This window comes from Phlebotomus papatasi, chromosome 2, assembly GCF_024763615.1.
Source record: "Phlebotomus papatasi isolate M1 chromosome 2, Ppap_2.1, whole genome shotgun sequence".
Lineage (NCBI taxonomy): Eukaryota > Metazoa > Arthropoda > Insecta > Diptera > Psychodidae > Phlebotomus > Phlebotomus papatasi.
In genome coordinates, this window is record NC_077223.1 from 3,789,592 (window position 1) to 3,813,325 (window position 23,734).

General features: G+C 35.0%; 2 protein-coding genes across 4 annotated transcripts; one reads left to right on the plus strand and one right to left on the minus strand.

Moving 5' to 3' along the window:
- The first annotated feature begins 3,128 nt into the window (after positions 1-3,128).
- Positions 3,129-18,890, plus strand: LOC129802206 (ras-related protein Rab6). Of its 3 annotated transcripts, none has more exons than XM_055847847.1 (5): positions 3,129-3,444; positions 3,891-3,949; positions 8,141-8,300; positions 13,594-13,866; positions 18,080-18,890. In XM_055847847.1, the coding sequence occupies exons 1-5, from the start codon at positions 3,375-3,377 to the stop codon at positions 18,148-18,150; spliced, it is 633 nt and encodes a 210-aa protein (XP_055703822.1). In that variant the 5' UTR covers positions 3,129-3,374; the 3' UTR covers positions 18,151-18,890. The 3 variants fall into 3 exon arrangements, with proteins under 3 accessions (XP_055703822.1, XP_055703823.1, XP_055703821.1); XM_055847848.1 differs by lacking the exon at positions 18,080-18,890 and adding an exon at positions 14,048-14,729; XM_055847846.1 differs by lacking the exon at positions 18,080-18,890 and having other exon boundaries at positions 13,594-14,729.
- On the minus strand, positions 18,880-19,892 carry LOC129802203 (juvenile hormone acid O-methyltransferase-like). Its single transcript, XM_055847843.1, has one exon. It carries the CDS (start codon positions 19,728-19,730, stop codon positions 18,903-18,905), a length of 828 nt encoding a protein of 275 aa, XP_055703818.1. The 5' UTR covers positions 19,731-19,892; the 3' UTR covers positions 18,880-18,902.
- Positions 19,893-23,734: the final 3,842 nt, after the last annotated feature.

Here is a 23,734-nt window from a genome sequence, read left to right on the forward strand (position 1 = left end):
ATCATCTAAGGTTTCATTTGCCATATTTTTAATGCATTTTCCTATCCAATTAGATCTTAGACAGATCGAAAGATTAGTAAAGATAGCCCAGAAAAGTTATGCAAGCCATTGTGAGGTGGCGTTGACCTCTGGGAAGACCTAGGAAGCCTAGGAACAAGGTGGCTGAATCAAATTCAAGATCTTGCCTTGGAGTGCCTTGGGATCGAACACTCGAACATCTTTCTGAAGAGGCGGAGAACTGACAGCCATGGGCTGCTAACCTAGATGTCATAAGCCCGCGATCCCAAAAGGGATAAGGTGAATCTCTCAAATTCTAATAACGGTTGAATTCAAAATGGCAATTGGGGGGGGGGGGGTTATTGGGGTTATGTTTTAAAAAAAAATCGTGCTCTGGATGAATTAAAATCATATTTATGTGCTGCTTCCTGAATATTTACATATACATTATGAGAGAACAAAGAGAAAAGGAAGTTCATAACGACGAAAGCTCATGAGAAAATACGGGCATTTTATTCAAAGTACAATTTAATATCACACAAATTCCGTTAGTTTTGAATGCATCGCTCGAATTTGGGAGAATTCTCAAAAAAATACCTCCCAAGCGTTAGAATTTGGAAGACTCTACTGTACAGTAGACTCTCGCTTATTCGACTCTTTTAAGATCGGGCTACTTTTTAATTCGGGCAGCAGTTAATTTTGAAAAAAGTTTGTTGACATTTTTCAAGTTCCGCATGATTACAGTAGACTCTTCGATATCCGGCTGACTGGGGGACAAAATGACATTTAGGTTTTTTGAATGATCAACGGTTTTTCTATTTTGTGCAGTGTGAATTTATTTTCTGTCTGACAAAGAAAAAGAGAATTTTCTTCATGGTGTGCTTATGTTTCATTTTTTATCACAATTATGTATTAAAAACTTCGATACAATGTTAATAATACTTTAATTCACTCTGGACAAACTTCATGTTTAGTGAAAATAATTTTGAATATATCAACCGCCAGTGTTTGGCAGCTGTCACCCGGATATCGAAGTGCTGGATATCGAAGAGTCTACTGTATCGAATGAAGCAAATATGCTCAAATTTGCCATGCTTTGTCTCAGTTGTGGTGTGATTTTTCATTATTAAGGGGTTTTCATAAAATTTACAATTAATATGAGCATGTAAGCTTAATATGAGTATGCAGGTAAACAAAAAATCGTTGTATTTCAAACAATTTGATGCCCGAATTTCTCTCAAATTCGGGTGACATTTCGGTCCCAAATGCCCGAATTTAAGAAAGTCTACTGTATATAATATCTTAAAATTGCGAAAATGAAGTCACATCAAATGCTGATTTAACTGTCGAAATGATAAACAAAATACCAATCAGTTTACTTAATCCATTCCTTACCATGGTATTATACATTATAGGCAAATTGAGTGATTTTAGATGATTTATTCCTGGGCAATTTTATGTCCGAATTGCTGTCGGAAAAGGATTTTTAGTAACTTTAGTTCTTCAATTACTTGGAAAAATAGTCTGACAGAGATGAAAATACATTTTGTTATTGCTTTCTTCCTTCGCGGAAGGTCATGCAAAATTTTTGCTCAATTTGTTTTGCTTTCGAATTTGTTAAAATTGGCCTCTTTCCTTTTTCCTGATTTGAATTCTAGTTACCAATTTCTTTTCTTGGATAGTTAGGGGAAACTGGGGCACCACCAAACAGGCGTACCACCAAACACTGCAATTTTTTAAATAGATATTACACCTCAGAGGTCAAGACCTATATGAAACCATAGATACTATAGGGATGCTTGTCCAGCAAAAGAATTTTAAACATAGTTCACATACTTTAGAAATAAAAATATTTTTTCGTAAAATTGTGAGATTTTAATAATTTTAGTCATTTGTATATCTACATGGAAAATGAAAATAAAACAATTTAAGTAAAATTTCACTACACCAGTACTTTCCTACATGTTTTGTGATAATATTTATGTACCTACTAAAGAAATTAATGTTCACATTATTTTAAAAGAATATAAAACCCATCACAAAACAGAGTTTGGGGCACCAACAAATAGGCAAATTTCTCACAATTGCAGATGTCGCGAGCGTAGCTTGAATAGCAAAATTTTTCTTCTTATCTTTCTTACTCTTCATCTCCCTCTTTGTTCGATTTCTGAAATTTATATCCATTCATGGGATTTTCATTCAAGATGCAAGAGAAATATAGTTTCAAGAACACAATTTTGCATTAAATGATTCTTAAATGATTTTAATCAAGGATTGACGAATTATTTCTCGATTTTATCACAAGTAATCAGAAGAGCGCGTAAAATTTGAACTTTAGGTAAAATGTTTGCCACGATTTTAGTGGCGCTGCTTTCCAGTCAGAAGTCGAATGTTGTCAAAATGATGAAAAATCCATTGAAAAATATGTTCGGTGTGCAGTTCTTTAGTTTTTTGCTATTTTGGTCACTCATTCTAAATTTTGCAGTGCTTTTTTGAGAATTGTTTAAATTTTCAATACCTTCTTTATAGTTAAGAGTTGTGGTGAACCCCCAAAATAACTTCAATAGGTGAGAAAATGAGATGTTTTTTGGTGCCCCAGAAAGTGTTTATTGGTACCCCGGGTGGTTGGAAAAAAGCGAAAAATGCATGGAGATACAATTTTCTTTTTTACGGAAAATTGAAGTGCTTCACATCATCCTTGCATACATTAATATGCAGCCTATACCTAAGACTATAACATGGGGTAAGCAATATTTTTCTAAAATTCACAGTTTTCTTGGGAAATTCAGTCAAAATCGCATCTTTCAAAAGTGTTTGGTGGTACCCCAGTTTCCCCTATACTTTATCTAAAAAGGTAATAGAATTTGTCATGAATTAATGCAAAGAATTTAAATACAGTGACCGTTAAGACGTGTGTTTAACAAGAGCTCCCCGCGCCCCCACAATAGATAAAAAGATTTTCTTTCAAAAAATTCATCTATTAATGTAATATGTAGGAAATTATTCCCAAAATATGAACATTCAATCTCAAGTATTTCTGGTACATTGACTGAATGGGTTAATTCTTTTCTTATTAGACTTGAAATGGATATTGCCAGGTGTGGTTGGTCCACTGGGTTGCAGTTTAGTTATTTTTCTGCGAGGTGGCTCTGCCGGACGTTCGCGTGTCAAAATTCGCCATTGATGTGTCTGCGGTGATTCACGCAAAAAATTGGTGTCTCTTGGTATTTTGACTCGGTAAAAAGTGCATTTTAACCCCCGCAAGTGGCTTAGAAGTTATCCAGAATCAATTGGGACAGTGCATTGTTAATCCCCATCACCTCAAATACCCTTTTCAAGTGCATTTACAATCAAAACTTTCACGCTAGATTGCTACAATGACAACATCCGGCGACTTTGGGAATCCGCTGAGGAAGTTCAAATTGGTCTTCCTGGGCGAGCAGAGCGGTGAGTTTTGGGCAATATCTGGGTGGAAAAAACTGTTGGGGATGAGGAGCTTTGGTGGGTGGTCAGCACAAAAACCGGGGAGTGGCCAAAACCGGCTGATTTTCTACACTGTTGAATAGATTCTAGTGACGTGTTGTCTTTCATGTCAAACACCTCATTCCCACACTCCCGATGGCTTTCTCCGGAGGCCTTTCCTACACCTCCACCTGCCCCTCAGCCCCAACATGCAGAAATACCCATAAAACCGAGGGGGTTTCTTGGAATTTGGCATAGAATTGATGGGAAAAGTTGAATGGGAAATTGTTGCTGAGGTCGCGGCCTCATGAGCGCCCCCGCAATTATGCTCTAAATTCCACAATTCACACCCACGGAAGGTGGTTTCCGGGTGTTTGAAGTCACTGGCTGTCCCCGCGGAAAATTACCTTATTTTCTCGCTTTTCTTTCAGTTGGAAAAACGTCTCTAATTACACGATTCATGTACGACAGTTTCGATAACACGTATCAGGTGAGTAAACACTCAAAACAAACTCATTAATTATTAACTAAAATCCTTTTTTTTTTTCGCTGCTACAAATTGTTTTAAATTCGGTAAAAAATGCCCAAGAATATGTGCCCGTTTATACGCTCAATAATCTCAAAATAAAACTGTTCTCAAAATAAATTTAATTCAAACTGTTTCCATTATAATAAGGGAACATAGTTACGAAAATTTAACCCTTTTAGTTCGACTAAACCGGTAATCCATAAGAAAAATAATAAGAAAATAATTATTCTTACTTTTGAAATTACAATAAAATAGAAAATTCAAGGAAAACATAGCCAGACAATTTTTAGTCAGCTTTAATGTTATTCTTACATTCATAAAAAAAATTGGTTTGCTGTGAATTGTCTCAATTTACGAGTTCCCAACCCGTTGGTATGAAATACAAATTATTCAGGATTCGAAGACCTTTCAAATGAATCCATTTCTATCCAAATCCATTAAAACTTGAACCCTCCGGAGACTTTTTAGTATTTGTCTTTAAAAAAAAAACCATTTGAATTCCTTCAAAGGTTTTTTTTTAAGGATAACACGTGTTTAGACGAAAAATCCGGCCTTATTTTCAGCAAAAATATATTTGAAAATGAAAAATCTCAGCTAAAAGAATGAAGTGGACGGAATAAAAACAAAATTACCTATTCAATGGTCGTTTTTTGACAACCTTACGTTGTTATATATTATATCCAAAGGCCTCTAACTCATTAGAAGAAATTGTCTACGCTAAAATAGAAATTATTGTCAGTGCTGCAGGAGCAAACGTCAAAATTCTGTCAAAAAATCGTTTTTTTTAACGGAAATTGTTCTCAATGTGTCGACGAGCTTGAAAGTTGGCTATTATCCCGCAAAAAATGGTCAAACGAATCAACAATATTACGAAATTTTCGGAAAACGTGAAATTCGCAAAATTACATCCAAATAGTCCAAACATGACTCCTTCAGAGTTTAGGAAAGATATTTCGGATTTTTCTTTCTGAACAAAAACAAAAAAATTTTTTTAAGAGCTACAGTTTAAGTTATATTAACTCATTCCTTACCATGGTTTTATACATCATACGCAAATTGAATGATTTTAGATTATTTATTCCTGGACAATTTTTATCAGAATTACTGTCGGAAATGGATTTTTAGTAACTTTAGTTCTTCAATTACTTGAGAAAAATAGTCCGGCAGAAATAAAAACACATTTTGTTATTGTTTTCTTGCTTCGCGCAAGGTCATGCAAAATTTTTGCTCAAAATGGCGGACGAAAAATTCGACATCCGGTCGAATTTGTTAAAATTGGCCTCTTTTCTCTTTCCTGATTTGAATTCTAGGTGCCAATTTGTGTTCTTAGATAGTTACTCTATCTAAATCAATAGAGTTTGTAATGAATTAATGCACAGAATTTAAATTCAGTGACCGTTAAGACGTGTGTTTGACGGGGGTTCCCCGCGCCCCCATAATAGATAAAAAAAATTTCTTTTAAAAAAAATCATCTATTAATCTATAGGAAACTAATCCCAAAATATGAACATTATATCTCAAGTATTTCTGGTACATTGACTGAATGGGTTAAGAATTCTGAACTCTACGTTGTCTACACTACATAGAAAACAAAGAAAAATAAAGATCAGCAGGTCAATTTTTGACATCTATTTCTCTAAAAAAGGGAAGGCAAAACGTCCCAGGCCTTGCAATGTGCTCGAACTCGTGACTTAGATGCTATCCTTCTAAAATATTTTCGCATCATTTTTACCGTTTACCGGTTCTCAACCGATTTAAACCGATTTATAAATCACTGGAGAAATCCCACAAAATAATTTTAAGAATAATAAAATTGATTTTCGGACACAAAATTACTTTTGGTTTCATAACTATCGGTTATAAAATTAGTTATCGATTATGAACAGGTTCATTACCGATTTAAAACCGATTGGAACGGGTTTAGTTTTCTCGGATATTCCAAGACCTTTCCAACGAGCCCAAACATGACCCCATTCGCCTGATAAATGCGCTCTCTAGTGTCTTTTTCAATCTTTGACCTTGAAAAACCGTTATTAGGAATGATTCAACGCAATTTTCACACATGGCCAATTGTCTGCCTGGGTATTCTCTAAAACATATTTAAAAATGAAAGAAATCCCACGACGCGTTCTCAAGCAATCTAAACAATCATGGTTTTGGAGGGGAAGGGGACAGGTGGGGGAAAAATGAGGGGCATGTTAACAATCCTTGGGTCGATTTATGGTTGTGTCCCCGAAGGTTCCAAGTCGCTATCTCTTACCGTTTGGCATCTACAGTTAGCGACAGCCGGACGGGCAGGCTGACAAACAGCGTGACGACATTTCTCAAAAATCGTCTGAAACGCAAAGATTTGTTAGAAAAGTGGTCTCCGTGGGCTGGGTGGGGGGGGGTCGAAGGTGGAAATTTTGGGGTAGGGAGTGGGGTGAAAAAATCAAGGAATTATTCTGCTCTCTCCGTGGAGTTCGAGCAGTAAATAAGGTAATTTATGTCAGTGTGACATTATGATAGCATTCTGCGTCAAAAAGAGGAACAATTGCGGCGAAATTGGAAACAGTTTCGGCGAAAATGGGAACAGTCGATGGTTATGAATTACCTGTTTAGAATTAATCTATGTTAATTAAAGCGTCCTGTGATACTTTCCAGAGAATATCCAAACCAGATACCTGAATGTAAAGACTGAGAATTAATCTTTATCCGGCGAAAAAGGAGCCGTTTTCCTGATATCACTTCTTTATTCACGAGATAATTGACTAATCTTTATTTTGCACAACCTTTTCATCTCCAAAATACAAATGGAAATGAGAGGTATAATTCGTACGAGGAAAAATTAATAACAGATTCTGTTCAAAGATGAATATGGATACTTTTACCGTTTCTACTTCTAACTTTTTCTTGCGATTCTATATTCAGGTTTATGCGCACTTTCAGAACTATTTCTTGGTTTCAAAGACGAGGTTCTTGCGTTCTTAAAAGCGCTTCCGTTTTTTTTAAACCGTTTTTGCGGATTTTTAGAAACGTTTCTAATGATTCTAAATACGTTTCTATGCCAAATGATCTATTGCTGGAGTTTTTCGACGAGTAATTTAAGTATATTATCAATTGTGGCAAGGATCGGGGAAGGGGGCAGTTAAGAAAAAATCGGTTTTTTCTCAAGCTTTCGGCTCTCGCTCCAAGCCTTTCTCAGTGGTTGGGGTGGGTAAAAGCAATTTCTATTCTTTGAGTCATTTACAATAATTTCCAATAAATTTGAGTAACACTTATTAATGAAAATTTTAAGAATAAAGCGTGGTCATTCCAGTTCGAGTCACTGAGGAAGGCTTGGAGCAAGAGCCGAAAACTTTGGGAAAAACCGATTTTTTCTTCTGCCCCAAAAATGTTAGTATTCTCCAGAAAAATGATAGTAATATTTTAATCTTTTCAATTGCTAACTAATTTTATTTATTTTGTTTTACGTTATTGTAATTGTTGGACGTATATTTTGTCCTCAACATTCAATGCAATTCAATTTTCTCGCACTTCGGAGGTTATTTGTAAATGATCCTTGTAAGCACAAGCCTTTCAGAACTTATTTTTTGAACATAATTTACTTATTAATAAGAAAGATTAGATATCCGCGATATTGACAACAATTTCAAAAAGAATTTATGTCAGTGTAGTGCTACGATCCCATTCAGCGGCGAAAATAAGAACAGTTGCGGCGAAATTGGAAACAGTTTCGGCGAAAATGGGAACAGTCGCAGCTAAGAACAGGGATTCCGATGTGAGACTTTCGGCCATATTTGAATCAAATTTTCTCTTTGTATTTCATTTTAAATAGAAATCTAGAATATTCTTTAGCATATAAACTGGAGTTATAAGGAAATTAAATAGGAAAAGACTTCCTATTTATTGAATTAACTAAAGAAAGTACTAAGAATCATGAGAAAGACACGGCCTCCTATTGATTTTTTTCCCTCGTGATTCTTCAATAATTCAATTTCATCTCTGTGAAGGCATCCTTTTTCGTGTCGAGATGATGGAGGTTGCATCGTAAATTTAGTTGTTGGAGAGACAATTTTTACGATGGAAAGGAGCTTTTGCTACTTCAAAAAATGGGTCAAAAGTGCATGAAGAAATTTCAGTGAAAAATCTTCTTTTCCTCTCAATTCCCAGGCAACAATTGGAATTGACTTTCTGTCCAAGACAATGTACTTAGAGGATCGAACTGTGAGACTTCAGCTTTGGGATACTGCTGGACAGGAAAGATTTAGATCTCTAATCCCATCATACATTCGAGACTCAACAGTCGCTGTCGTCGTTTATGATATTACAAGTAAGTTCAAAAAATGCACTTTGCTCTCTATAAAAATTTTTACAGTGTGGGAGGGGGCGGCAGGGAGAAAATCTCCCACTGAAAATTCGAGAAAGTACAAAACTTTTATTACACTTTTATCTCCAATGAGATTTTTTTTGTGCTGTTGAAATGAAATTGGTTTGTAGATTGGCAGTCATTGAAAAAAATTTACATAGAATTCTATCGTAAATTCTGTTGGAGCGTAAAAAGGACAATGCCAAGGTTCATTTGAAAAATTTTGAGCAGATGTTTAAATCGTAAAAATGTTTATTATTCTCACGGAGAAAATATCTCAGAAGTTGTGGATGAGTTTAAATTTTGAGGTTCAAGCTAGCTAGATTATCGGTGAAATTCTTTACAGATGCAAGGGTAATGGTGCTATTCCAATGAAAACTGAACATGTTTTTTTTAGAGCTTTACTGTTCTCAAGTGCGTCTGCATTATCGACTTTTCATTGTAATGGTTCCTGTCTCGACTGTTTAGTGGTCTTAAGACACCATTGGATGGTTTTAAAACACTGCGAGAACTTGAGAAAACAGTCGAGACGGGAACCAACACGAAGAAAAGTCGATAATGCAGAATCACTTGAGAACAGTTGTGCTAAAAACAAGCATGTCCATTTTTCATTGGAGTGGCAGAAGAATGCTACAAGATGAAGCGATTTTGATAATAACATTAGAAAATTTTAAATGATTTCTTGGAAGTGATAATGATAAAAGTGGAGTACTCAATGTTATTGATTGAATTATGGTGCTATTCCAATAAGAACATGCTTTTTTTAATAGAACATTACTGTTCTCAAGTGCTTCTGCATGTCTTGACTGTTTGGTGGTTTTAAAACACTGCGCGAACTAGAGAAAAAAAACTCCAGACAGGAACCAACACGAAGAAAAGTCGATAATACAGAAACACTTGAGAACAGTAAAATGCTAAAAAGTTCATTTTTCATTGGAATAGGTCCATTATCCGTTAGTTTGGTCAAAACCATTATTTTAGGATTAACAAAATATTGACAAAAAATTGCTAAATATTTTCCATTATAGGCCATTTCCATAAAGAAATTTCTCAACAAAATTGTTGGAAAATTTTCAACTCCATATGAAGAAAGGTGCTTTTATGGGAAAAAGTTCAATTTTGGCTGAACTTTTTCGAATAAAAGATTAATAATGAAAATTGGGAACAGTTTTCCACACTGTTCCTACCGTGTAGAGCACCATCCTACGAGTTTTCTTATGACATTTGAATGCCAGTTGAGTTGTCAACTGAACGAATTCCCATAAAAAACTTGTTTTCATTTTACAATGAAGGTGTTTTTAGATTAAATTCAAGAAATTGTGGGTTCCTTGGTGGGAAAAATAGTGTTTTCAGTGAGAAAATATCCCTGTGTGTATGCCCTGAACTTTGATTTACGGTTAAAACGGACACAGTGTCAGAAGTACGTCAAAAAAGTATCGTTGCTGTTTTAAAGTAGTAAATGGACCATTTTCATTGAGCAATTTCTCAACAAATTTGTTAGAAAATTTTCAACTCCATATGAAAAAAAAACTGCTCTCTCGCGGAGTTCGAGCGGTTAAAATGAGTGTTTTTATGAGAAAAAGTTCAATTTGGTTGAACTTTTTCGTATAAAAGCTTAAAAATAAAAATTGGGAACAGTTTTCCATGCTGTTCCCATTGAGAATATAGTGCCATCTATCGAGTTTTAAACAATCGACTAAAGATATCCTTTAGCAGGGATTTCATGAAGGTTTCGGTTATTTCCACTCATTTTTAGCAAGAAGCTGAATCAAAACCACCAAATGTCAACGAAATGTGCGGATTTAAAACTGGGCTTTATTGCGAGCTTTTGTGTGAATTGAGAATTACAAAAATCTGAAATTTTTCTCAATGGAAATGGCCCATAATAGTTACAATTTCTTCTCATTATCTCTTTCCCTGCTTCAATTTGCATACCAAAGATTGAAGATATCCTTTAGCAGTGATTTTACAAAGCTTTTTTTTAGGTGTGATTCCTTCATAATCACACCTATTCTTTTTGTTTGGGCTTTTTATGAGCTTTTGTGTGAATTGAGAAAAAGTCTGAAATTTTTCTCAGTGAAAAGGGTCCACTAGCAAAATTTTTTGCTGTGGAGACATTTTTTCCCGCAAGAGGTCGCTATTAACTGTTCTCAATTTCGAATTTTCAAGCTTTTAACAGATTTCAGCTAAATTAATTTCCTATTCACGTTTTTTTTCTGACTAGCATTTTCGCTTTTTTTTATAAACACTGGACAATTTTCGCACAAATATGTGAATAGGGATAATCTTAATTATTTCGAACTTAAAGACATGTTAATCTTACTCATTGAATTCGAAATTCGACTGGACTTCCGCAACTTTTCCCCAGAAACTTGAAAAAGTTTGAAGAATCATTTGAGGATTGCTGCAATCGTAATTTGTGTTTATTTTTATACAGAAGCTTATTATTGTACATTGTTGTACATTGTTATTAAAAAGTTAAAAGTACTATTCTTGACCTACACTAAAATTTGCTACAATCGAATATTAGTCCAAAGCCACGAATGAAATGGCCCCATAGAAAAATTATGTCAATTTAAAACGACATAAAAATCAAAAATTTCCAAAAAGTATATTAAGATACTTAACAAATGTATTTTTATCATTGTTCTCCATTTCTTTCGAATGGTTTTTGCTTTATCTTTCTCTAATTTATTACTGGGAGATTGTATAATTCTGCAATTAAGCTCATTTAGCAATTATGATAGCAGAGTATTATGAGCTTTATTGCTCTACTTTATTTCAAGTCAAATAATTTAAATAAACTCAACAATAATTGCAAAATACCAGTAAACTATTAAAAAATCAATTGAGATCTTAAACAATTGAGACAAATTTTTATGAAGCTAGAAACACAACATTTCAGCTCAAGTTTTGAAATATGATAATGACTGCGGAAAACAGTTGAGACAGGAACCAGCACAGGGGATCGCAGTGGCGCAAATGTTTACATTGTAATACAATATCTCGATACGAGTAATAATAGTAATAACCAACATAAAAACAGTCGATAGTGTAGGAACACCTGAGAACAGTAAAGTGCTAAAAAGATATTTAGATAAAAGATTTTCTTTTTCAGCCATCAGAACTACTACATTACGACTCAGATAGAGTTAATATCTAAAAATTTTAAACACCGTGAAAAAATATGTAAAATTCCAGATTTATTTGCCATTTTCATTGAGAAATTTCTCAACAAATTTGTTAGAAAATTTTCAACTCATATTCAACAAGTCGTCATATATTTGTGAGGAGAAACACAAAGCAACAACATTTATTGTTTCTGTCTCATTATTTAATCACTCCATAATCACTGAGTAACTTTTTTGCAAACTTTTTAGTGTAATAATAGATAAATTTCTCCCACCTTGCTCGAAAATTTAGTATGAAAATTTGAAATTGAATTTGAATTCTTCGAACATCAACGACTTTTTGTGTAAATAGAGTTTCATTTACCTTTTATCCAAGACACTATTGGAGAATCAAAATCTACTTCTGTTTAAGGCCATTTTTACTTATTGATAATTAGTAGTCAATATGTGTTGGTCTTCACTTTGTTCTGAGAAGAAAACACAAAGCAACAATATGTTTACTGCTGCTGTCACATTATTTAATCACTCCATAATCACTGAAAGTAAGCCTTTTGCTAGTGTGATGCTTCATAAATTTCCCCATATTAAGCCCAAACAGAAGTAGATTTTGATTCTCCAATAGTGTCTTGGATAAAAGGTAAATGAAAATCTTTGCACAAAAAGTCGTTGAAGTTCGAAGAATTCAAATTCAATTTCGAATTTTCATACTAAATTTTCGAACAAGGTAGGGAAAATTTACCAAATATCACACTAAAAAGCTGGCAAAAGAGTTACTCAGTTACCATGGAGTGATTAAACACTGGGGCCAGAATAGTAAACGTCGTTGTTCCGTTTTTTTCCTCATAACAATGTGAAGACCGACAAATTTTGATACTTCGAAAATCGAACAGGATGTACCTCAGTCACCTTGCGAAAGTATTAAGAAGTAAGAAAGTCTCTTGTTTGGATCTTCAAATAGATTTTCGGATTTTTCAAGATTTACTTCTGCACGGAAAGAGAGTGTCTCGGGTTAATATAAAATGGGGTGTTGTATGAGATAATTGGTTTTGGCCATGGCTAAATTTCCGATTAACCAGGCAATTGACAAACGAAATAGACAGTAAACAGTAACCAGTTTTGACTGATTACGTTCGAGAATTTGACCTCAGAATTTGTGTATAGGAAGGATAGGAATATTTAGATAGGGTTTTGATGGGATTGGAAGGAAATTATCTAGGGTACCCTCCATCTAGATCTAGACCCTTAGGGGAAGTTGCCGACCAGAAGCGGTTAGAATTAGCCAATAGGAAGGGAATTATGTTCCATCATGATAACGCAAACCACACAGAATTTTGATAATCCATCAGAAGCTTCGGAAATTTGGTTGGGATGCTTTAATAGTGTAAAAATACTGACATTGCTCTGTCGGATTATCATCTTTTCTTGGTGATAAAATAACAATTTTTCTCTTAAAAAGATATTTATCGTTGGTTGGAGCAGCAACTGTACTAACTGCATTTGCTTTGTGCGTGTATTCACATGACGCATCCATTCGTGGTCTTTGCAACAATCGAATGCTATGTGCCCACATTTCTGGCAACTCATACAAAATTTCAAAAAGCCAAAATATTGTAATAATTTTTCTTTCCGTCGAACTTATTAATATTAATATTACTTTATAGTTTCACCTTTCTATATTGGTATTTTTGCTATATTTTTTTTTCTTGATTATTATTGCGATTTTCTGCAAGAAAGAGATTTTTCGCTTTTGTGTTATAATTCTTGCGAGCAACGCATATACAATTGAAACCATAAGAGTTTTATGGGTGGTCTGCCCCGGTATGTCCGTATGCGATCTCGTGGGGTATCTAAAGTGGCTCATCCGATCCCCGGGATTTTTCTGGCCCTCTGGGATTTAAAGTAAAATTTAGTAAAGTTAAATAAAAGTTTACAAAAGGAATTCTGGTGTTTTTTTTTGGACCTGGGTGGTTGCAAAGAGATAGTAGCTTCTATCCAATCTCCAGAATTGTAGCAATATTTTTTTTTAAAGTTTTGTATAGAAAGTTTTTTGACTGGATGAAATTCAGTCAAGGATCAAACGCAAGTCCCCTGAAATGTAAAGATTGGATTTGCCGTCTCCGTTGCAGATGCAAACTCCTTTCACCAGACTTCAAAATGGATTGATGACGTGCGAACGGAGCGTGGTAGTGACGTCATAATCATGTTGGTAGGTAACAAGACGGATTTGTCGGATAAGAGGCAAGTGTCCACGGAGGAAGGTGATCGCAAGGCGAAGGAACTCAACGTGATGTTCATCGAAACGAGCGCCAAAGCGGGCTACAATGTCAAGCAGCTCTTCCGGCGAGTAGCTGCTGCTCTGCCCGGAATGGACTCCACCGAGAACAGACCACCAGAAGACAGTATCCTTTTAGCCCAAAAAAAAGGCAAAACACAATTTTTTTTCTCTTTTCAGGGATCTTTCGTGCTTTTTTCCTAAGTTTTTTGAATATTTTATTTTATTTTTCTTTTGAGTTGCAATATTTTCCTTAACTTTATTCTTTTTAACCTTTTCTTTTGTTACAACATCGAAAACAAAAACAGTGCAAGAAGTCGTTCTCAAGGATTCACCAAATGAACAAAAAGATCCAGAGGGTGGCTGCGCCTGTTGAGTGCCTTTCTTTTCTATATATATATTATATATTTTTTATATTTGTTGTAAATCAAAAGAAAATTACGGAAACGATTTACCACGAAGGAGAAATATTTTATTATTAAAAAAAAGTCTATTTACTTACTAAGCGAACGCGAAATAAGATAATTTCTTCATTGTTTAGAAAAAAAAATCCTGTATTTTTAATTTATATTGAAAATTCAGCACAAAAAAAAACGGTAACACTAAACAGCTAATTAAATTATTTATAATTTAAAACAAAATGTATTATAAATATTTTCTTAATTTAAGTTCACTTCCAAATTTTACACATTTCCTCACCCTTTTTTTAAATTAAGTTAATCTTGCAATAATTTAAGATAAAAAATAATGTAGCTCCAGTTCTTTTTTTTATTTTCCAGTGAGCATTTTTTTCAATGATTTTTTTTTTTTGGAAGTAAATTGTTTAAGTTTGCACGGTGAATATGTTATTTATATTTTTTAATGTCCCCTTAAGACTTTTCTTTGAAGCAAACTGAAATTATTTATTAAGTACAGACTGTTCCGCAAATTCTGCTAAATGTGAAAAAGAAACCTTTTTTTTTTAAATTGAATTAAAATTTTTCGTTAAATTTTCCTTGGAGTATTTATCGAGTAAATAGAGTGACTTATGGGTTCATTTTGAGCGACATATTTCATTTTGTTTTCTTTTTATGGCCCCATGAAATAAGCCACGCCCACAAGTTTTTCTGGTTAACGCAAAATCGAAATTTCGAAAACCAATTTTTCGATTTTAGCACTGCTGTGGTGAAAACATGAACTTAGTGGGGTCTTTTACTTGCGTAATCGTTTTGGTCCATCAATAGAACGGAAAAAACCATCAACCTTAAAAATTTCAGGTCAGAGTTGCGAACCTAACTGACATAGATAGTGTATTATGTGTAATTTACAATTTAGGCTATAATTCATGCGAGTAACACTTGGGTTTTATTTCAGCTTAAAAAACTTTAACTCCGAAGAATCGAAAAAAGATAAACTTTATAACACTTTCGTTGTTCTGATCTGTATTGAACTGTTCCACGAAATATTAAAGGAGTTCTATAGCCATAATGCTTGTTGATAAAATACAAGCATTAGTGCACAATACCACAATTCCAAATTACAGTGGACATGACGTCCATGAACATTCCTTTGTCCCAAAGCCTGCAAATTAAGTTTATGTGCACTGGCAGAGACATCAGCTGATTAATTCTATTTCGAAAAAGCACAGACATAATATATATATAATATAATATATATACTAATTTTTCTTCACCACTTGTGCTGAATATGGTTTGTGTCCAGATAGCAATTTTTTGGTTATCGAAGCTTTCAAAAATGGTTTCCGGAGCTTTCGGAAAACGGTTTCAGAAAGCTCGGCAAATAATCTCCCCTAGCTATGTGGGCACACTATATCTCTAACCAAACTTTCGAAAGTCGAAAGACCGAAAACCATAATTCGGAATACTAGAAGGCCGAAAAGCCAAATTTTCTGGTGCAGCCGGGCTTTTCGCCCTGAAAGATTCCTTAGAGAGACCAAGACTTATCGTGTCCAATTGCCCAGCAGTGACCTAGCTCTGTGCCCCCGTCCGAACTCTTCCAGGCCATGTTACCGACTGACTGACAGTGTCTCCTGTCAGTTAATCCCCCACACGGTGGATAACAGAACTAAGCCGCCGTTACAAGGCCTTGCTTGAAGCGAGAGGCGGAAAATATGAGTCGTAGTCTGGAAAGGGTCAAGAACCCGAAGGACCCAAAGGACCTAGACCTCGAAAAGGTATAAATCTCAGAAGGGTCATAATCCAGAATAGATCAAGGAATTGGGGAGCCACAATCCCGAATAGCTTAAATCCTAAAAGATGCAAAATTCCGAATGGGTCGAAGTCGGAAAAACCGAATTCCGTTGTGAGAATCAAAATCCGAAAAGGTCTAAATATCAAAAGGGTCATAATCCAGAATTGGTTAGAGTCTCCAGGATCGCAAAACTCGAATAGGTCCGAATCCTGAAAAACCAAAATCTTTAATGGACTACAGTAACCACAGAGTCAAAATCTTAAAGAGTCAAAAACCCGGGGAGCAATAATTTTGAATGGGTCTAGATCCCGAATGCATCGAAATCTTGAAAAGGTTGAAATCTCTAAAGGATTTATAATCCAGAATGGGTGAAAGTCTCGAGGAGCCTAAATACCAAATGGGTCCGAATCCCAAGTAGCCAAGATCTCGAGGGGGTCTAGATTCCGAATGGATAGAACTCCCGAAAGGGATAAAATCTCGAACGGATCAAGATTTTCGGAACCGCTGCACCCGGGCCACTTATTTGGGCCCATTATGCACTCCCCATTCTCCTGTTCTATCTTAACTCCCACTGAGGTAAACCTGCTCTATATCACATTGCTCTGAGTGCCTTCTGATACACAATCCCGAAGGGGTTGAAATCTCAAATGGGGTCGTCATCCGGAATAGATCAAAATTTCAAGAAGCCAAAAAACTCGAATGGATCGAAATCCCGAAAGGGTCAAAATCCTGAATGTATCAAAGTAAGAGCCAAAATCTGAATGGGTCAAAAAGGGTCATAATCCAGATTTGATCCCGCTCTCGCGGATAAGCGAGAGTCTACTACAAAATGCTAGAAGAAAACTTGCGTTTAAGTTCTGGGAAGCTTATTTGAGGCGCTCGGAGCAAAAAAACTCGTAAGTCGTATGCATTTCCCTATTAAAATAGTGTTTTTTTACTCTGAGCTCCTCATTTTTTCTTTCAGTAGTGAAATTCGTGGATTTTGAAAAAAAATGTCATGAGAATTTTCTGTCCTTTTGACAGAGGTGAGCAATAACCGTTTGAAACCGAAAAAATGTCAAATAAAAATTGTATGTCAATGCAATTGTCACACGGGACGGGAGTTCGAAACTTGACAATGCCAATCGAGCTTTTTTTCTCATATCATATGAGTTCGAAAATGCAATTCATTGTTTTTTCTTAATGAAATTTTTCAATTTAATGATATTATGCAAATACAGTCCCGTTTGGGTTGATTTGTTTAATAGAATTTATTATCCTCTGAATTTCCAGTAATCTCAGATATGTGACTTTTGACAATGACGGCTGAACTAGAATGGCAATGTCACAGCTACAGAATCAGATTTTCGAAAAATCTCTCCTGTAGGGGAATTCTGTAATTTCCGTGGCGTCACGCGTGAGTTCGAAACCTGACAATGCCATTCGAGCTTTTTTTGTTGTATCATGTGAGTTCGAAAATGCAATTCATTGAATTTTTAATGAAATCCCTTGAAGATTTTATGTTGGTTGATTTGTTTAACAAAATTCATTGTCATTTGAAATCCCAGAAATCTCAAATATGTGACTTCTGACAATGCCACGTGAGCTGAAATGGCACTGTCACGGGTACAGACTCGCATTTTCGAAAAAGCTCTTCTAAGATTCGAACCGAATTTGTCATATAGCATTGCCAGAGCGTTAAAGAATTTCCCTCTAGGACAGCATTAAAGCCCAGTAAGCATCGAATGGCCATTGGAAAAAGCTCTATGAAGCTCTTAGTAACTGATATGAATCGAATTTTGGATTAATTCTTCCGAATTTAACTATGACTTTGTCATACTGTCACAGAATCCCCCTACAGGGCGTGGCTAGATCAATTTTGTGGGCGGAGCTTATTTTGAAGGTCGTAAGCACTGTGATGTTGAACTTAATGATAATCTTTGTAGTGGTCCACTTTGCAAGAAAAGATTTGTAGTCAACTGACAAACTTTTAACAAACAAGTGACAAACCCAACAAATCCAAGCAGACTGTTCCAAAGAAGATCGTTCAAGTAGCTTTTGAAAGATCGCAAAAAAATGAAACCATAAGTCCCGTTAGATCTTTTAACCAAAAGAATTTTCCTTAATTCTGGAAAATGCGTATCTGCGTGTCCAAAACAAAAAAAAAACAGCTGTGGATCTTCAGACGCAGCCCTCATGCAATGGCGATCAGCACGATTCGGAAGGTGGATGCATGTGTTAGAAATAAATTTCGGTGGTAAATTATAGAATTTTTCATCTCGAAGAAGCAACACTAAAAAAAATGCAATATTCCTGGCTTGAGACTCATCTGTGGCAACTTGAGGCGGACATTTAGGTGGACATTTTTATGTTGTGATAGAATTTTTTTTCTACATAAAATTCTTAACGGTTCGCGATGGATCTCTTAGAAGAAAAATGACACAAAGCAAAGGAATTTTAATCCCACAAGATATAATAAGTATTCTTTATCGAACATTTTCATAAAAAAAGATATTTCAAGAATAAATAGAAATAGACAAAAAAAAACATATGGGAAAACAATTCTGGGGAACAACTGTGTTTTTTTTTAAACAAACAACTTTTGATGAAAATAGTTGAGAATTTTTGAAGATACTCATTCCCATTTTGTGCTTTGCCAAAACAAAATAAATTAAAAATAAAAAATAAAACTGTGAGAATGATTTTTGACAAAAAGAACACTAAAATAGAAAGAAGATGCTTTTGTGGCTCAGGATGTTTTGTGAATAAAATGCACAAATTGAAGAAAATTCGCTGGAAAAATACGCATGCACTTCCGTTGAAAATTCTCTGTTTTTTCCAATTTGCGAGGCATTTATTTTTTAGCAGGACAAAACCATCAAACATTGAATGTAAAATTAATAAAAAAAAAACTTTATAAGTAATTAAAAGGAAAACTATTTGAAAATAACTGAATAAAAGATTTTTGAAGGCTTTTACCAAGGTGTTTTTTTATTAAATTTTTCTTGCAAAACCTACGACAATGACGTACGGATCGACAGGATCTTCGGGATTGCGTTGTGATGCCAGGAGATTGTACTTTGTTGCTAGATCTACTTGATCACTGAGGAATTCAGGAATTAGATGCGAAGGGACAAACTTCAGGAGCCTGCTGAATGTTCTGTAGTAACTGATGAATTCCTCCGAAGTCTTCCATTGATAGACAACTTTTCGCGTTTCTACAACAATTTCCCCGAATCCAATTTCACTCAAAAGGTCCTTGAACAATTCCCCAGGATCTTCCGATCGCCAGTACATGTCACAAAAACAAGGAATTCCATTGAAAAGTCCTTTCCACTTTTCACTCTCAACCAGAACAGCGTCGATCTTCCTATTCGGGCAATCAGCCACGAAGCTGAAGAAGAAATCCCCTTGAGATCGCAAAAGATCATGGATATTTTCCAACGCGATCCTCTGATCACGGATCCAGTGCAAACACATTAGAGAAATTGCATGATCAAACTTTCCCAATTCACTGAGATCCTGTCGCTTTCCCAGATCAACTTGGGCAAAGCTGACTTCTTTTCCCGCCATTTCCTCTCGACATCGATCAAGTTGATCCGGACAGATGTCTAGGCAAACCAGTCGATGGCTTTCCCGCGGAAGAAGTGGCCAAATTATGTCGAGAGTCACATCACCAGGACCACATCCGAGATCAATGAAGGATTCCCCACTATTCCACTTAAACAAATAACTGAAATCCTCCAAAAACCTTTCAGCATCTTCTCGCTGATGCCTATTGATCTTCCGATGATCTTCCATTTCCACAGCATTATTGTTCATTTTCAGCAAGATCCGGCTACGCACAGAATAACGACCGATTTGATTGGGAATTATGCTCACACTGACGTCAATTTTTAATTTTTGAAGATTTGCCTCCAATCTTAATATGAACCGGTTTTAATTTCATCTTACAAGTCATCATGAAGGGAATATAAACATCTCCAAAATTAAGTGACTTTCAACAACGCTGGCGCTTTCATTATGCTAATTTTTCTTTTGAAAAATAGACACAATGTAACAAAAAAGGATTTCTTGTAGAAAATCCACAATTCTAGAACTTTTCCAAATAACATTTTCTTGATTTTCCTCTAATCTCGAATCAAAATACAGTTTTTGATTTTTTTTTTTCAAAATTAGCGACAAATAGGACACCTTTGAAGTGAGATGGCTTTAAAATAGGGTAGGGGGAACTGGGGCAGTAGTAAACTGGGGTAGTTGTAAACACTGTGATTTTTTTCATTAATTTTAAGACTCCAGTGGATAAAACCCATAAGCATTCATAGGATTCATAGATACCATGGGGATCGCACCCTCTTTTTTTCTCAGTGTAGTTGACGAAGTTAAATCAATTTTCTGACCAATTCTCGAACCAAATTATTTTTTTATTTTTTAAATATTTTTTAAGAACAAAAACGCGTTGGTCTGGCATTTAGTGATGGATTTTTTAAAAACCCTAATCTATAAACTGTCACGTAGTATTTTTATTATTCGTTGCGGACCTTTATTTCAGAATTTAAATTCAGCTACATTTAACCCTTTAAGGACGAGGTCAAAAATCGGGGGTTAGAAAAAATCTCTCTTTCTGACTTCCTAAAGCAAAACACAACCGTAGAAGGCCGTAGGAAAAATTTTGTTTTTTGGACACCTGTGTCCCTATCGTCCTTAAAGGCCTTAAAGGGTTAAATCTTGATAAGGCTCAATTTTACTTAAAAATAGGTGAGATATCCCAATTTCAAAACTGCCCCAGCTCAGCTCAAGGGTGCCCACTTCCCCCTAACTTTGTGTGACTTCTCTACAATGCTGAGGGAAATATTGGCAGACAGGGGCAATTTGTTTTAATTCTGACATTTAGATGAAGAAAAATTTATGGAATCAAAAGTCACATCACTTATTCCTTCATAAATTACACAGAAAAAAATATTTCGTGAAATTGTTCGTAAATGTTTATGAATTTCTATTGGGAATACGAAATGCTTGTAAATCATATAACCTACTAAAAAGTTCGAAAAAGTTTGTAATTTTTCACAAACTTTGTAAAAAGATCAACAATAGTTTATGTGACAAAAATTTACAAATAAATGACAAATTTTTACGAACATTTTTTGTGTGTAAACGAATATTTACGAAGAAATGTTTGTAAAAGAACAAAAACTGCTCGTTGAGTGATCACGTTACGAACAATATCTGTGAAAAATATACAAACACTCACAAACATATTTTACTGGGTTATATGGTTTACGAGCATTTCGTAAGTTCACAGTAGGAATTCACAAACTTTTACGAAACGAACAATTTTACAAAATATTTCTTTATGTGTTTAATTGATCTTATGTGATATTCCAAAGAAGAAACCTTCGAAAAAGTGAGAGAAAAGAAATAAATGAAAATTTCGATTTCAAGAAATTTTCCTTATCTTAAAGCCATGGCGAAGGCATAAAGATCTTAATTTAAATTAAAGTTTATAGCCCCGACACCTTTCTGGATCAAGAAAAATTCGTGAAATCAACATTTTTATCTCTTTCCCTCTCAAACTTATTGCACATTCCTTATACCCCTCTTTCGCACTCGTCTTCTTGTTTTTCTTGTATATGTCACAAGAATTTCAATTTAGATTTGCTTGGGATAGAGTCAAAAGGCTTGGGAAAAGTCACAAATCGAAAAATTCAAAATTCAATATCTTCCAAGGTAAAAAAGATAGCGGCTCAAATTTTTTTCTATAAATAGCCTCCATAGATCTTCTTCAATGTCGTAAGTTTCTTAGAATTCGAACAAGGAATTTAGAAAATAAAAAATATTGAAAACTTTAGCCCTATTTTTGAAATATTTTCCTTGCAGAAGATAAAATTTAATACCTACTTATTTTCCAAAATTGATGCACTGGTGAATATCTTCTAAACTAAATAATTTGGATATTCTTTGAATACGAATCCGCTATCTATTTTATAATTTCACAAAGGTACTTTTCTCCAGAAATCCTTTTATTAAAAATGGCCACTTGGGGTAAAAAGTAACAAAAGGTATAGATAGAGTATAGAGCAAAAAGTAACAAAAAAGCGAAGCAATTTCTGATGTTTTACGGCGAAAAGAAACGTCATTACCATATCTCGCCGCTTGTTGTTTGCATTGGTCAAACGATTTGCAGTCTTTTTTTGTGTTTTTTTTTAAATAGCTTGAAAAGCGCTTTTCTCGTTTTCTCATTTTTCTTGCAGAGAAAACGGTGTTTTACAAAGGTGAATAAATTTTCTATGGAAATATGTCCTCTCGCTATTTTTTCAAATTTACGGAAGCCTGTAATGAAGCGAATCAAAGTATGACAATACCCAATATCTGGTACTATTTGCCCCAGCATTTTTGAGAATGTTCACAAAATTACCTTTCAGAAATCGGCTCAATAAACGTATTTCCTTACAAAATAGAGGAAAATTACTTTCAAAAAGTTGTAGTGCAATAAATTTCCTATAAAACTGCGCTAATTAGAAATTTTTGAAGCGCTCGAGTAGCTTGTAAAAAAATAAAATATCCATTTTGTGACTTTTTGCCCCAGTCTCCCCTAATGACAAATTATTTAATGTATTTCGAGATCACAATATACCATTCAGTATTTTACTAGGCCCTCAAGTAATTTATTAATTATTTTTGTTCTAGAGAAATACAAAAAATGGTTTATTCAAACCATCGGCTATCGCTAGCCATGCATTTTTGTTGTCTCTCTGGTAATACATGGACACCATATCGATAAAATAAAGTGTCTTTGGACCGAAACCATTTTCGCAACTTCGGACTTTTTCGAAATTGACCAAGTGTACCTCAAGAGTGCTATGAAGGCTATGCACGCTATGCACCATCGATCGGAACAAGTGATAATCAGAAGGGGTGGAAGGGGTCAGGTCTTGAGACTGTACAAGACTCTGGGCTTTGTAAAGACGGATAAATAATACAATACATCTGTTTAAATGCGATCTGAGAAGTGTAAGTTGAGTTTTTGATAAATTTGTGAGTTGTCTTCAAACAGCCCCATATAAAAAAAACACTTCGCCAGAGGCTAGGTGGTAGCATATCCCAACTCTGCGATTTAATGTTGATTCGGGCCATTGGGGTGTAATGCCATGAATCGCTGTCGTTATTAATTGAAAATCGAAGCGAAAAATTTAAAGTTTATGTTGATTTAGCACGAATAATATATTCAAGAAAGGTTTAAAATTCAAAGTACATTTTAAATTTTTGAGTTATTAGAGGGAACGTTTTATTTTGGCGCTTTTATGACGGCGAACTTCTCTTTTTGACGCGGCGAAAAGCTCACGAGTGAAGCGCAACTAACTTCACGTTAGTAGCCATATTGACGCTCACATTGTGAAAAGTATTCACAAGAACTTTGCAGTTTTAGTAATAAAATTCACCAATTGTATAGGTACTGACGTGAGAAATGGTAATGAAAATAGGAAGACGAACACTTCCTCCGGTTGCGTCAGGGTTGTTTATCTTCTCAGGACAAGAAAAACACGTAGTTGCCAAAGCTTTCGACGCTTGTTCTTGTCCTGAGAAGATAAACAACCCTGACGCAACCGGAGGAAGTGTTCGTCTTCCTATTTTCATTATAAAATTCACCAGCAATTCTTTTTGTTCTTTAGTTAAGTTTGTGTTGAAGATGAAGTTGAATTCTATCAGAAGTAGCCTTATCATTTTTTGGTCCTTTCGCTAGCATGTAATGGACAAATTTTACGCAGATACAGTTCAGTGCTGAAGATGGCGGAGCAGGTAAAATCCAGAAATGTAGACACTTTGTA